The 14,616-nt window shown below is 36.3% G+C and overlaps 1 protein-coding gene across 1 annotated transcript in view; it reads left to right on the top strand.

Annotated features, from left to right (window-relative positions):
• The window catches only part of LOC140154872 (succinate--CoA ligase [ADP-forming] subunit beta, mitochondrial-like), a 29,594-nt gene extending 15,953 nt beyond the window's left edge, over window positions 1-13,641 (top strand). Inside the window, exons 10-13 of the mRNA XM_072177523.1 lie at window positions 75-217; window positions 1,000-1,120; window positions 2,968-3,056; window positions 9,089-13,641. Coding sequence (XP_072033624.1) covers window positions 75-217; window positions 1,000-1,120; window positions 2,968-3,056; window positions 9,089-9,163 — 428 coding nt within the window. The 3' untranslated portion in view covers window positions 9,164-13,641. The remainder of the gene's footprint in view (window positions 1-74; window positions 218-999; window positions 1,121-2,967; window positions 3,057-9,088) is intronic.
• The last annotated feature ends 975 nt before the right edge of the window (window positions 13,642-14,616 follow it).

Genomic DNA, 14,616 nt, shown 5'->3' with positions numbered 1-14,616 from the left:
TGGAGCCAGAACTAATAATACCCACTTCAATTCCTTTTATTATATTTACTGTATTGTATGTTACATTCTTACAGTAAATGGTGCTGGTCTTGCCATGTCTACCATGGATATCATCAAGCTACATGGAGGGTCACCTGCAAATTTCTTGGATGTAGGGGGAGGAGCCTCAGCAGACCAAGTGAAACAAGCCTTCAAACTCATTACCTCTGATCCAAATGTAAGAAAACAATCATTGAAAGGACAATGTTATTGCATGAGATTTGGAATCTTGATTTAAAAGTGGCCAAAATTATTGTGTATGTCAAATAGTGCCCTTGTGCAACTATGTTTTTGCAAAATCATGAGTCGAAAATCACTATTGCTTGGCTACAATGTCAAAATCTGGTCAAATATTTGCTAAACTCAACCTGAATAGCCAGCAGTGTGTTTTCCGTTCTTTTTCAGTTTAAAAAACGTGTTTACCTCTCATTGTAGGTTGGTTTCGTACGAAGTGGACAAAAATGACCACCTGACCCTATCCAAAATTTTCATGTATTTTCATTTTCAATTATAGGCAACTCAACAATTTATCTGTTTTTGGCTATATGTAGCCAGACATTACTACTCAGGTCAAAACCTTGACATTCCATGTAGATTTATATATGTTGACCATCTATTCCAAGATAAGCTGTCTTTATTCCAACTGGGCAGAGACTTCATGAACAAAGATGAGGGTGTATATAATAATAGGAGCTTTCCCACATTTATGGTTCCTTCTCTTACTTAGATGTTTTCTTGCAACACCCAGAGCAAAATCAAACATATGCACAGTAGCACCTTTAAAATGGAAAAGTTTACAAACACATTTAGCCTTACTAGGTCCACATGTCTTTATGCACAATGAATTTTTTCAAGTTTCATATTTGCCACACTGCTAAGAGGAGATTTACCCCCAGCCCCCTGCTCTTTGTGGTCTTATTTAATAAGAAACTTGATAACTTCTCCTTTTCTTCCCATTAGGTACATGCTATCCTTGTAAACATCTTTGGTGGCATCATGAGATGCGATGTAATTGCACAAGGTATTATTGCTGCCGCTAATGAACTAGAACTCAAGATACCCATAGTAGTCAGGTTACAAGGTAAGCATATCTAACAAAAAATGTTTCAAAACATAAAAAGGGACCAAAGTTTAAAAAAATCTTTCCTGTGTGGGTTTTCACCCTTTTTAGGTCGTCCGAAGGAAAAGACCTTATGGTATCACGAGTCGTGTGTCTGTCGGTCAGTACTCTACTACTCTTTATGTACACGCAGTATAATAGAACATAAACCTTCAAATGTTTTTTGATAATATATAGTTTACTACATATTTAGGCTTAGACAAAAAATGCAATTTTTTGACCAAAAATGTGAAATGGCAACTTCAAAATGCGAGAAAAAGCGACATTTATGAGCTTTTATGCCCCAAAATTGGCGAAAATCAAAAAAAAAATTCTCCCCCGCTAAAAAAATTGAGGCCAGTATTTCTTTTTTTGTTGACTCCATAACCAAAACAAATAGCTGACCGGACTGTCGGCAAAAATACACAAATATTGTCCTCATAAATCAGCTAAAACCTGTTCTTCATGTTCTTACGGCTTTCCTAAATGGGACCAAGTTTTTAAAAGGGTGATAAGCCACACAGGAAATATTTTTGGACCTTTTTATGTTTTGAAACACATTTTTGGTAGATATTGATGGGTTTTTTTAAACAAGAAATTACGTCTTTGACAGACGCACATTATATACTGTTACGTAACACACAGTAGCAATCCAGTTTTTTAATAAACACTGGATTGATTCGGTCATTCACCAATATCAGTGTGAGTAGATATCATAGTGAATTGCACTCTTCTTCAGAGTTCCTTCAGACTTTTTGTGAAAAAGTATAGAAAATAGTAAGTAATACGTAACACATAAAGTCACTATTGTTCATCTGACATCAATGACTGAGGTGTCATAATATACAAATATTAACTGCTATAAGGGGCATGGTTAAAATTATAGGCCCGCAGTGATCTTAAAACCATGACTATGACCCGAGACAAAAGTCGAGGGGCATAGTCATGGTTTAGAGATCACTGCAGGCCTATAATTTCTTTAACCATGTCCCGAATATAAAGTAGTCAATATATATCAATATATAGTTCTATATACCTAATAAAATAGATTCATATAATTGGTTAAAAGAATACATTATAGATCAGGTTGTTTGCCTATGGCAGGCCCAACTTTCAGAAAGTGACGACTAGACCCCAGACCGTAGACCAAGGCAAAGCCTAAATGTAGAATTATAATAGCACTGGGTTGAATTTAGGAGCAAGCATTTGTTTACTCTTACCAACTCTTTTCCTCCAGATGATTGCTTTTAATAATCCTCATATTTGCAGTATTATCATTCAATTGATATCATGGGCCCATTCAGTGTGGGTTTTCTAGAATTTAAAGTCTGTGTCAGTGATTTTGAAGTTAGGCCTAGGGCTAGTTTTAGCGAGTTTAAGCTTCCATGCATGTTTTCACTTCACTGCCTAATGCTTAGTTGTAGAGTATCTCCACTCAGTTCATCAACACATTGGAAGCATACTTCTTCATATTTTTTGCTCATTATGGCAGTGATTTAGATTAGAAGATCCATCCATTTTCATCCATAAAAAGTGGAAAAAGTTTTGTGGCAGAATTTGGAAATCCAAACAAAATGTTTTCTTATATGAGGCCTAATCATTGCGTCAAATTCATATGGATTTTATGAATGTCATCAATTTTCAACTGGAATTTAACATGAAACAAGCAAATTTTCCAGCTGAATATTATGGTGCAACTGGAGTCAGGATTAATCTTCCACAGGGGTTATGTGGATTTTAAATGGAATAGTCCATGCATGTGAAGCTTTGTCCAATGAAATGCATTGAGGTGATTACCTCTTACACTCTTTTGATTTCCACCCATCTAGGAACACAAGTAGAGGATGCCAAAGCATTGATAGCTGCAAGCGGCCTACGTATTCTAGCTTGCGATAGTCTTGATGAAGCAGCCAAAATGGTAAGTATAAATCATGACAGTTTTGAAACAAAGCTTTATACTTTGATGAGCTCTGAACAGATGTAAATTGTGAAGCTTTTGTTAAAGCACAGATATAGTTTTGCAACAAAATTTTGCCAGAGCTTTTTCCATTGCAACAATGCTGGGAAGCTTTTGTGAAAAGCACATATATAGTTTGCAACAAACATTTGGCATAGCTTTTTTTATTGCAAAAATGGTTGGAACAAAAATTTGCCGTAGTTTTTTCCATTGCTAAAATGCTGGAAACAAGCAAAAATATCAGTGCAAAACTAAAGCCGCAGTGCAATATAACCTTATGCAAACCCAAGAACTCATAGAACTTAAGAAATCAAAGTAAATTGAGTTGGTTTTATCTTACAACTTTTAAAAAATTTAAATCAAAAGGTGAATAATATTGATATCTGAAGAAAGGAAGACCTAATTTATAGATTGCTGTGTTTATACCTATATTTAATTGCATGTGATTGAATGAATAAACCTGTGGAGAAAATGGTGTGTTAAGTTTGCTGTGTAAACCAAGCATGAAACAACAAATCATACACAATAATACTGTAGGTTTTCTACAAGAGTATTGTCAAACAGTAAAGAATGAGCCAACCCATTGGATTCGCTAGAATTGCAGTTGGTTTACATAAGAAAGAGGGTATTGGCAGCCAATTGACTGCAGCAGGCCTGATTTTGTTTTTTGTCGTACCCTTTCATTAATGTCACTAGAACTGACTTCAATTATGTGACCCAACATGACAAAATGAGGCCAACTGTAACAGGTTTCCATTGGTGATATCTTTTAGGCCTCGTATCCATAGGCTGTTCCCTTGTGGCGTGTGCCCTTATTCCGTGTTCACTTGTTCCCATGTGACCTGCCACACAGACAACCTATGGATACGGCCACTAAGCAAAACAAAGATTCGTTGTCTGTGTGGCAGGTCACATGGGAACAAGTGAATACGGAACAAGGGCACACGCCACAAGGGAACAGCCTATGGATACGGGCCTAAGAGTTTTATTGTTGGAACAATTTGAAATTTATTATAATACACAAAAATAAACTTCTGGGGTTTAGTTACATGAACCTCATTTAAGTGCCTCATCTCACAAAAGGAAGTATCTCAATAGTTTCAATGGATCCATTAGGCGACGAAAAAAGGAAACCCTGTTCTACGGCCGGACGGACCTTTCAAGTAGGGTCGGTCGGTCTGCCTTTTTTTTTTTTTTTTTTTTTTCTGGAAATGACCGAAAAATCACTAAAATCTGTAAATAATTTGCAATTTGAAAAAAACAATTGTTCCTGAAATTTCCGATATTTAGGTCGGCATTCATTTGTACAGGAAATTTTTTTTTCCAATTTTGTTCAAAATCTGGGTCGGTCGGGCCCGTAGAACAGGGTTTTCTTTTGTCTTCGCCTTATGATTAACAGATAAGAGTAGACTGAAGTATAGATACATGCATATACACATTTACATACAAGTGAAGACTTTGATACACCCATTGAAATTTAAACAAAGGATCAACACCCACTGAGATTTAAGCAACAAAGGATCAACACACAATATCATTAGTAGTGAACCTGACAATTCATAGACATAACTATTATGTGGATAAGACGCCCACATAAAATGCATTACTACGCTATTTTATGCCCTCTGGAATGATTCTCAACGGATGTCCATGTTTATGTGTGTGTGAATGTTTTTGAGTGGGCATTCTAATTCAACAACAGGGTCATATGTGGAAACAAACATGCACCCCCCACACACCCACCTGTTTGTTGTTAAACGAGCACACACTCAATTATCCAAGTGTGGACTGTGTGCTTGGTCTTTCAATCGTCACACAGAATATCCACCATTTTGTATGATTAATTTTCATGAACACAAATCACATGCAATAGTACAGGGCAACCATGAGTGTACAAGTATTAACCAATAAGGGACTTATCATCAAATGCATTTTAAGGTGTTTCAAACCTACTGCATGAGTTTAGAGCCGATGACTCTCCGCAGTTCCATGTGCGTTCACATTTGGAAGTGTGTTTTATACGAATGTCCGCAATTGACGTCAAACGCATACACCCCCCTACACACATTTTGTGGGATTTTAACCTATCAACAGGGGGCTGATTTTTATGTTAACAATAGGAGACTCACTCTAATGCATTTTGACTGTTTGCAGTCAATAGCACATCTTAGCTAAATTGGGACGATACCCTGTAGCAGTAACGTACACAGTTGAAATGTCAAGTTTCATAAAAACATCCGCATTTGACGGCAAACACATATGCACCTACACACATTGTTAACACCAGCTAGGCTGATAACCCATCTTTTTTGCACACTACAGGTTGTGAAGTTAGCCGACATTATGACTCTAGCTAGAGATGCCCATGTGGACGTCAAGTTTCAACTTCCTATATAATATTTTGTAATGTTAGCATTCACCTGTCTGTCAGCTCATAGTAAACAATGGTTTTGTCTGTTAGCTGGATTACATTGTACACTTGTCAAATGTGACCTCTACATTGTACACTTGGCTATAAATGTGTTTATAAAAAAATCAGTGATGAATAAAACTAAGTGTAAATTCTTGGGTTTAAGAATGAATTTTCAACTGCATTAAGTTATTGACCCTCTCTTGGCAGCATTGTCAGCCAAGCCAAAAGAAGCATAATACCAGTCTGTCTACAAGTTATGCTCTGTCTAGTCCATGGCCTTCAACTGTGACAAACAAACAATGGTTTGTCGATCTGTCGGTCGTGCCCTGGTATAAGGAATAATATTTCTTAACTACTTTATCATAAAGTATCATCAGTCACTTTTTTTGGACTAATTAAGCTAAGTGTATATATATAAGCCAGCATATGTGTATATTGAGACACTGTGTATGTACATGTAATTCAGTACAACTGCAACACCATTGTTTACTTTAATGGGCCACTTATTATAGTACATAGAATAGAATAACTACCTCATTTTTGTATTAGTGACTTACACACATCAAAAACCAAAAGAAAGTGGAATATTTAACTTGACATGTATATATACGTAAAAATCATTTTCAACCAATATTACCTTGATAATATATATTACCCAGAGCTGTAATACGAATAAGGACATAAGGACCAAAAAAAGAAAGAAATATGTACAGTAGAATATATAACACTATCAAAAAAAATAATAACACAAGCAGCACATGGTGTGTATTGCGGCTGGTTTTTGATGTGTGCAAGTCACTAATTGTTACAGTATTCTTCATGGTTGCCTGACTCCCAGGCAAATATTATCATGATTATTGTCACCTACTGGGCTATTCCAGTTGAAATCCATACACCCCTATGGAAGACATGACCTTAATCCCCCACAGAGGGGGTGTAGATTTCAAATGCAGTCACCCATTCAGACTCCCTATAATTCATGTCTTCCATAGGGGTGTATGGATTTCAACTGCTATAGCCCATTGTGTGTATAGGCTATTGTTCATGGTGATAAATATGCACAAGACTCGTTCCGGAAGCTAGTCAAATGACATGATTTTGTCAAAATGAATTGGACAAAAAAATGACTACATTCACAGTGCATGAACATATTTCTCCCATCCCATTGGAAAATGTAGTATCTACAAGTAAATAACATGGCAGATATTGTGCTTTCTTTGGGAAGACAGAATTTGTGTAAAAAATATCGCAAAGGGTTCATGCTCCATTTCACACAGAATTTCTCAACATTGTGGGAAACTTCTCAACATGAACCTGTCAATAATCTGAAGTTCATAAAGTTAAGATGGTTAATTTGGGAACTGTGTGAAATCTTACAGCCAAAAGGGTTTTTTTTATCTGTGTCAAATTATATGTATATGTTTGTATCATTTTGCCTAAGAGAATTACAAATGTTGAGGAAGAAGATAAAACTATTTCTTTTTGAAAACTTTGTGAGCAAAGATTGTACAGGTTTCAAAATTCAATTTCGGTTCGGAAGTTCGAAAACTACTATGCAATTGTAATTGTGGAATGTGGGCTAAGTTACATTTACAAGGCTAGAGGATAAATAGATTATATCATGAAAAGGAAATATGTATTTATTATTAACATTATATTACATTAGATTATTTTCCAAAATCGGCATATAACATTTTGGGGGACACCCTACATGGATACTAAGGTACATGCACACATTGTGGGTATGTTCGATAAATCCTTAATGGTTTTGAAGAATCAAAGACTGGAGCAAGTATTAGCATGTCTGAAGAAGTATTCCTGCTGACACAATGCATGCACTGACAAAACTAACCTTACTAACCATCACTTTACCAATATGGTGGTGTCACTGAATACAAATATGGATGTTGAAACACTGAATTAACAATGTAGCATATTTAGTTGGTGTGATGTGGTGGTAATAATGGGTAATTTCAAGTTTTCTGTATGTATAACAATGTTTTTGGTTTGGTTTTGGTTCCTCTATTGGAAAGTCACACATTCGATTGACTCTAGACCAATTGTTGAGCTCGAAGTGTGAAAATCCCTTTTTGTGGACCTAGAGGTGTTTTCATTTTCATAATTACATGACAAATTAAATTAGTTTAGTTCCATTTCACCCAGAAACAGAAATCCAAATGAAGTATAATCCAACCTCTTATGATGGGACCAAACATTTGGCCAAATAGGTGAACAGTCTGGAAAGTGAAGTATGTGTAATTCTGCATTGACTGTCTAAAGTGTTGAAATTGGGATAACAAAACCATTGTTTTATATAGGGCGATAACACAGTAAAGGTGGTATTCCAGCATAAGACGGTACTGTACACACACAAAAAGAGATGTCCTTCCAGTGCTTCAGAGCCTGAAAATAAAGTGTCATGGCATTGAAAAGCACATTTTTCATTGAAAATCATTCACCCAGATTAACAGCGAAATAGGTATGGAAGAGATCTGGATAAGGGAGGTTGGATTGAATAATTTAGATGTTCAATCAGGACAACAGATTTTGTCCAGACAAATGACAAAAAACTTGAAACAACCTTTTGTAAAGCCCTTCGACTCAGTTCCCCTGGGACTCACTAAAAATTGGTGTCGGGGGAATGTGCGCCCACATTGTCCCCCCATTCTTCAACTCCCTCTCACCAAATAACCCCTTTTTATGTTTTACTGTCACCAAAAGACCCTCTTTTCAAGAATTTTGAACAAATATCTGATAATCTTTCATTGATTGACATTATGACTTTTGACAATATTTTATCAGAATTGTCTATTTGGACCAAAAGTTCTCCCAGTCTCACCAAATGAACCCCTTTTTTTTTGGCATCAAGTTTCTTACTGAAAGACCCCTGGTTTTATAGTGGTTTCCACAAATCTCTGTCACTTCCAAAGTCAAGTGCCCCACCCTCTCTGGTTCAGTTCCATCACTGTGTGTGTTGTAAGCATGTAACTTTAGTGCATGTTGTAATTCATTTTTGTGCAAGCCCTGATATGTTCACTAACTCATGGAGCAAGCTATAGGGATGATGAGATAGTAGTGTCTGTATGTGGAGCTTGTACACCTGACATCAATATATTATGTCACACACCTTTGTGCGACTACCCACAAGCTCCACATATATACATGTACAAAAAATGTATTGTCTGTGATGTCATTGATTCCTTTGTCTCTCATTTAGGTGTACCCATTTGTGCTTTCCCCAGCCCCATACCCCTATTGCTATAGTTTATTCAACTCGTTATAGGCAGAAATTGGGATTGGTATAAAATGGTGTACATGCATGATGCAGCATGAGATTTTGTGTGTAAGCACGTATTGTATTACAGTCCATGCTTTTGTGAATGCCTAAGATGAGGCTTTATTGATGTGCTCATCGTCAAAAACAACAACAACTAATTTTGGCCTTTTACAAGTTGACCAAAGTATAGCCCAACTTGTCACTCTATCTTTCTCCTTATGCTATCTCACTCTCTGTGCCACATACTTACAACAATTCTTGTTTTGTCTTTTTCTCTCCACGTCTATTCACACCATTTCACAGGTGGTCAAACTCTCAGCCATCGTGACCTTGGCTAAAGATGCTTCAGTGGACGTCAAATTCAATCTTCCTATCTAAAGTTACTTTCATCCTTGCAAGAACTCGCATGTAACCATGGTAATTGTACATTACCCAACACATCCATCGTTTCACCTGCACTGTGTCATCTGAAACCACCACTTAATGGTAAATTTAAGTTGCCCAGCTTAGCGCACAAACTGGCACAACTTCTGCTTATTACTGCACAAACTGGCATGACTTCTTCCTACTATTGAATTGTATTTTGATTGTTGGTCAGCTTCTAGATATAAAAGATGGATCAAATAATGCCTTTCAAATTGTGCAAATAGCGGGGATCGTGTAAGAATACTGGCAATGAATTTAGCTGAAAATGATCATAAGTGAGCTTCAAGAGGGCACTGTTAATTGTTTAGATTTTTAAAAAAGGATTGATTTGTAGCTAAAAATTTGTACAAAGTGTTGTTTTTCTGGATACAGAAGTCCTGATCATTCATAATGGTGTCACTGGGGATGTCACCTCCATGATGTTAATATTCACATTTTGCCATAGCCCTCACAAAGAGTACACCAACATAGTAGTCCCAATTTTTAAATGTTCATAAAAAGAGAAAATATATGATTTGAGGCAGCATATTATGGTTTCTAACACCATTTTCAGATTCTTAGTAAGCAATCCTCATATCCATAATCTATTTTAATTCCTTGATGCAATAAACTGTTGATATTGCAATTATTTTTTATTTATTATGTTAGTGTTTAGTTATAATTGGTGTACATTGGAGAAGATGGTGTAAAATATTTGGCCAAATTGGAAATGTAGGAAACTGCATTTGCCCTTCAGTGGTTATTTGTTGACTAATTGAGTGAGTGAAAGTTATCACACAAAACCTGTAGTCCCACTCAACTTACACGGATAACTGTACTTTCAGGACTTTTATCCAAGTGATTGCATCTTTTTTAGTAATATTGTATAACAGTAATGAGAACATATTCACTCCTTGCATGATCATTTAATTTGAGGGCAGAGCATGGAACTGGCAGCATACATGGATGGGAATTGAACCATTTATGTACCATTGTGTAAAGTTAAGTCATTCTTTCTTTCATGTCTGTTTCCGGTTTGCGGCTCTAATTATGGTGAATTCCTGCTTTTTAGTCACGTTTTCCATGTATCGCCTAATGTGTTGCTTGATCAGAAGAACTTCCACAGAGTGAAAAGGAGTTGAATATTTAGTCATATCCTACAAAAAAACTTCCACCTACATTATTTGTTGTCAAATTCTCTTATGCGTGGTTCTAACAATTAAAGTTTGTAGTGTTGACAGAAAAAAATCATTCAGTCATGTGGTCTGGTGTTGGCAAGGTGCCTAATTTGTACTTTAACCTTCACATTTCCACAAAAATCAGAAGGAGCCTTCACCCAATTTATTTGCACAAGCAACCAAGTGTGTTGGCGCAACTTTGACTGCATTCTCTTGTTGTTAATGTTGTATGCAGGAGGAAGTTGATACATTCACCACGCTTGACTTTTAAGGTGTGGTTTGCATTTCCAATCAAACAATGGAACAAAAAACTAAGAGTTAGTCAAACGTGAGTCATCAATACAAGTACCAATGGATTGGATTCAAGACAGGCTATTCCTGTTGAAATCCAGACACCCCTATGGAAGACATAAATTTAATCTTCCACACAGGGAGTGTGAATTTTAAATGGGACTTCCTTTAAATGGGTGATTCCATTTACAATATACACCCCCTGTGTGGAAGATTAAGGTCATGTGTTGCTTAAATTTCAACTGGAATAACTCATTCTCAATGTAATCATTAAAAACTGGCATTGTCTTGGAATAATTATCCCAGCACACATTTATTTCTGCATATCAATAGCAGAAGCTGACAGTAACTGGTAACATTAAATGTTGAAAATAAACCGATTCAGAACTAACATTTGCACCCACCCAGTTAGGTAATTGGGTGCACTTGACTGCACTTGCTGTGTAGAATTTATAAAGTAATGTGACCTGTAAGTCATGTGTGTATGAAACTACTGTGGTAATGGCCTTGACTTCAAATGGCATTTTAGTTTTCAGTAAGAAAACCACATAAGACCTTTTTTTTTTGGGTGACTGCATTTGCTATGTAGAAACGAACATGTGACCTCAGATCGGCAAGTCAGAATCCTGTGCTGAGGTGATTTGTCTTGAACATGTGTGCTTACTTGTTAAAATGACATTTTATTCTTTAAACATACCAATTGTTAACCTATTCATTAGGAATCCCACATAACACCTACAATCGCATATTTGTTTTTGATGACTGCATTTGCTATGTAGAAAGTAACATGTGACCATTCAATCTGCAAGCCAAAATCCTGTGTTGAGGTGATTTACTTCCTTCTGGACAGGTTATGCATCTGAACTGTAATTTTGATTTAGCAGTGCAAAGACCAGAAGATAGTGTTTTCCGTTCTCTGGTGTGATTTTGGCTCAAATTATAAGCTTTGTTTGGGGCATTATTCTTCTGCTTGATGTTTTGTTACTGCACAAGGGGTAAAAAGCTCTGGTTTCAGCAAATTTCCCAATGGGTGGATTGCAAAATATTGAAGTATGTACTGGTTGTAAATCGTCTCAGGGAGGATTAGTAGTTCACTATTAAGATATTGAAAGTCACCAAGGAACATTTTGTGCAGGAAATGTACCGTTAATTAATATTACTAATAAATACTAGTGAAATACGCTGATGTTCTTTTTTTACTTGATGTTAAAGGATGTAACCTATATTAATGTACATAAATAATACTGTTGAAATAATTGAATGTACCTCTCTCACATCTTCAAAATATGTTTGTAATACCTTGTTAAATTTGAATACCCCATAAAGTAACAGTCTCAGAGAGTACCTGACTTATTGTCTTCCATTGTGCTGTTTTGCACATGTTTTGGGTTTTTCATGCAGCCACCTTTTCATAACAAAAAAGAAAACATATTTGACCTCTGCACAAGCACCCCCGTCATTCCCAGTTGTGAACTAGGCAAGACTTCCCACTAACCTGATCACAAAACGACCTTTTCCGAACAAATGCACGTTTAGGACACATAAATTTGTTTTTACTATGTTGTGGAGCAGAGGAGGCTTAAAGGCATTCCTACAATGCACTATGATTGGGAAATTTGATCAATATAACCTAATTTTAAAGGCAAAGTCCCCATTGTCACACACACAAAATGGTAATTTTAAAACTGCAGCCAACAAGCTAATAGTTGAGACTTAGGACTGATATTTGATTTTCTTACAGGAAACATTCATATTGTCCCACTGCATTAATTTTATTCCTAAGTCTCGATGTTATGAATGTTAAATAATAGGATGAAAACACCAGATATTTGCACACAATTCCAATGCAAGGCATGATCAACCATACCACATGTGTACAAAAGCCAGACATACAAGGTCAGAAACCCCATTGGGTTGTGGGAATGTCTTTAAACATCCTCTGGTTGTGGAGTAGGCCTATACCAAATTTTGGCAATGGGCATAAAGAGGTTGCACACAACATTGTTTGATGAATTTATATGTTGGAATTCAGAACCGACAGTAACTTGCAGGCAACTCATTTCGCCCACCTCAGTGGTCGGTACGCCACTGACCATAGGTCGTATGTGCTATTGAAAGCATTCTCTCTGGAATACAAAGTATTGTTTTAACAGTCCAAAGGTATGCACTGATGTGGTTCCTTTTGAGTATTTGTTTGTAATAGTTCATCTGTTTTCCCAAACTAAGTTTCTCAAAGGTTTACATGACATGTTTGTGTAATTAATTTGGTAGTTGTCAAAACTTGCCTGTTTTGATGGCAGTTTCATGGATAAGTTCTTGCAACCAACAGTTGTGTTTCTAAAGTTTTGTGCATGCATTATTTTATTAATTTGAATAGTTATTAAGTATTTTTAATGTTCAACTGAGAACAAAATGTCCTCAAATGAATTCAGATTAAAGGTGGGAGGCCCAATTGACAACCTCTCCCTGCCACGCCCTACATATACACTTTGCCATACCAAATTTTTGTATCAGAAGAAAGTGCATAGGTTTCTCAATAATCCCAATAAAAGTTTGGTGGTATACTATGTGCCTCTCTATTTTACTACATCCATCTGATGGAGCAATTCAACTCAATAAGAATATTTGAGTGATGGGCCTTGATTTAAGGTAGAAAAGCATGATAAACAGACTACCCACCTCTAATCTTCCTAATGAATGATGTTTTGTGTTTGCTGGGGTGGTTATGTTACAGAAATGTCTCCATCAGATTGATTTGATTTCTTTATACCAATGACAGTTACCAGGTTTTATGACACATGTGACTTACGATATCAAAAACAGAGCAAACGAACCAGAAAATGATATAATCCATTTTGTATAAAGAAATTACGTTCTACGTCATGTACATATTATCTAGAATTGAGTTAATATAGCAAGTTACTGTACATTGTAACTTTTATTTGATGAATAAAATACTACTGTGATATATTCACATCAAAATGCAGAGTAAACCGGTGTTATTTTTAAAGAGGAGAGACCACAGAGCAGTTCTTCTAGGGTGAACAAAACCTGCATAGTTATCAAATTAATCAGTGACAAGGGTATCTCTGAATTTGACAGGTGCTAATTGATGTTTTAATGTATTTGTATCAATTAGCACCTGTCAACTTCAGAGATAACCTTGTCACTGATTAATTTGATAACAAGACAGGTTTGGTTCACCTCAGAAGAACTGCTCTGACGGGGCTTCCTCTACACCCTAAAATTGGTCCGATTTTGACATTATCATCAAGGCTCAACTGTGGTATTTATTAACCCTAACGCTAAATGTGGTTTCTGGCTATCGGAAATGAAAGGAGGAACAAAAAAGTAGAGTAGGCACTCCCGTGATTCGAACCTTGTAGCCACAGAGGTGTTGCCCGGCCAGCGATTCCCTGTGCATATATATACTGCGCCAAGAAAGTATCCGTACACTTGGAAAAATAATCACAATTTCAAAACTGAACCATATTGGTGTAAATTTGTTTTTGTAATAGATGCACCCTCTAATCCTGCACAGTATGACACCACATTGAATCCAAGACACAAAAAGATTTCAACAAGCGCAACAAAGAGACTACACAGTTCCTTCAATGAAGCCTTATTTAAAGCAGTATTTATTTCAGTTTTTACTTCTGTGTACTTTTCATAACTTACATTTTATTTGTCAGCTCCTTTGTTTCAGTTTTCTTTTGTTCCTTTTGTTTTAGATTAAAGGCACACACAAATTAGCCATTCACCACTCTAACCAGATGTCTAGTCCGTGTTGTTTTGAATAGGCCAGTGTCACTTTTAAAACTGGACCTTCGTCTAATCAAATGCTTGTAACTTTGCTTCTGTAAGTCACATTGGATTCAATGGGGTGTCAAAATGTGCCTGATTAGATAGTGCATCTATTAAAAACAAAGTTACCCCAATATGGTTCAGTTTTGAAAT

The sequence above is a fragment of the Amphiura filiformis genome, chromosome 6, assembly GCF_039555335.1.
Source record: "Amphiura filiformis chromosome 6, Afil_fr2py, whole genome shotgun sequence".
Taxonomy (NCBI): domain Eukaryota; kingdom Metazoa; phylum Echinodermata; class Ophiuroidea; order Amphilepidida; family Amphiuridae; genus Amphiura; species Amphiura filiformis.
This window is presented reverse-complemented; position numbering and strand designations above follow the sequence as displayed.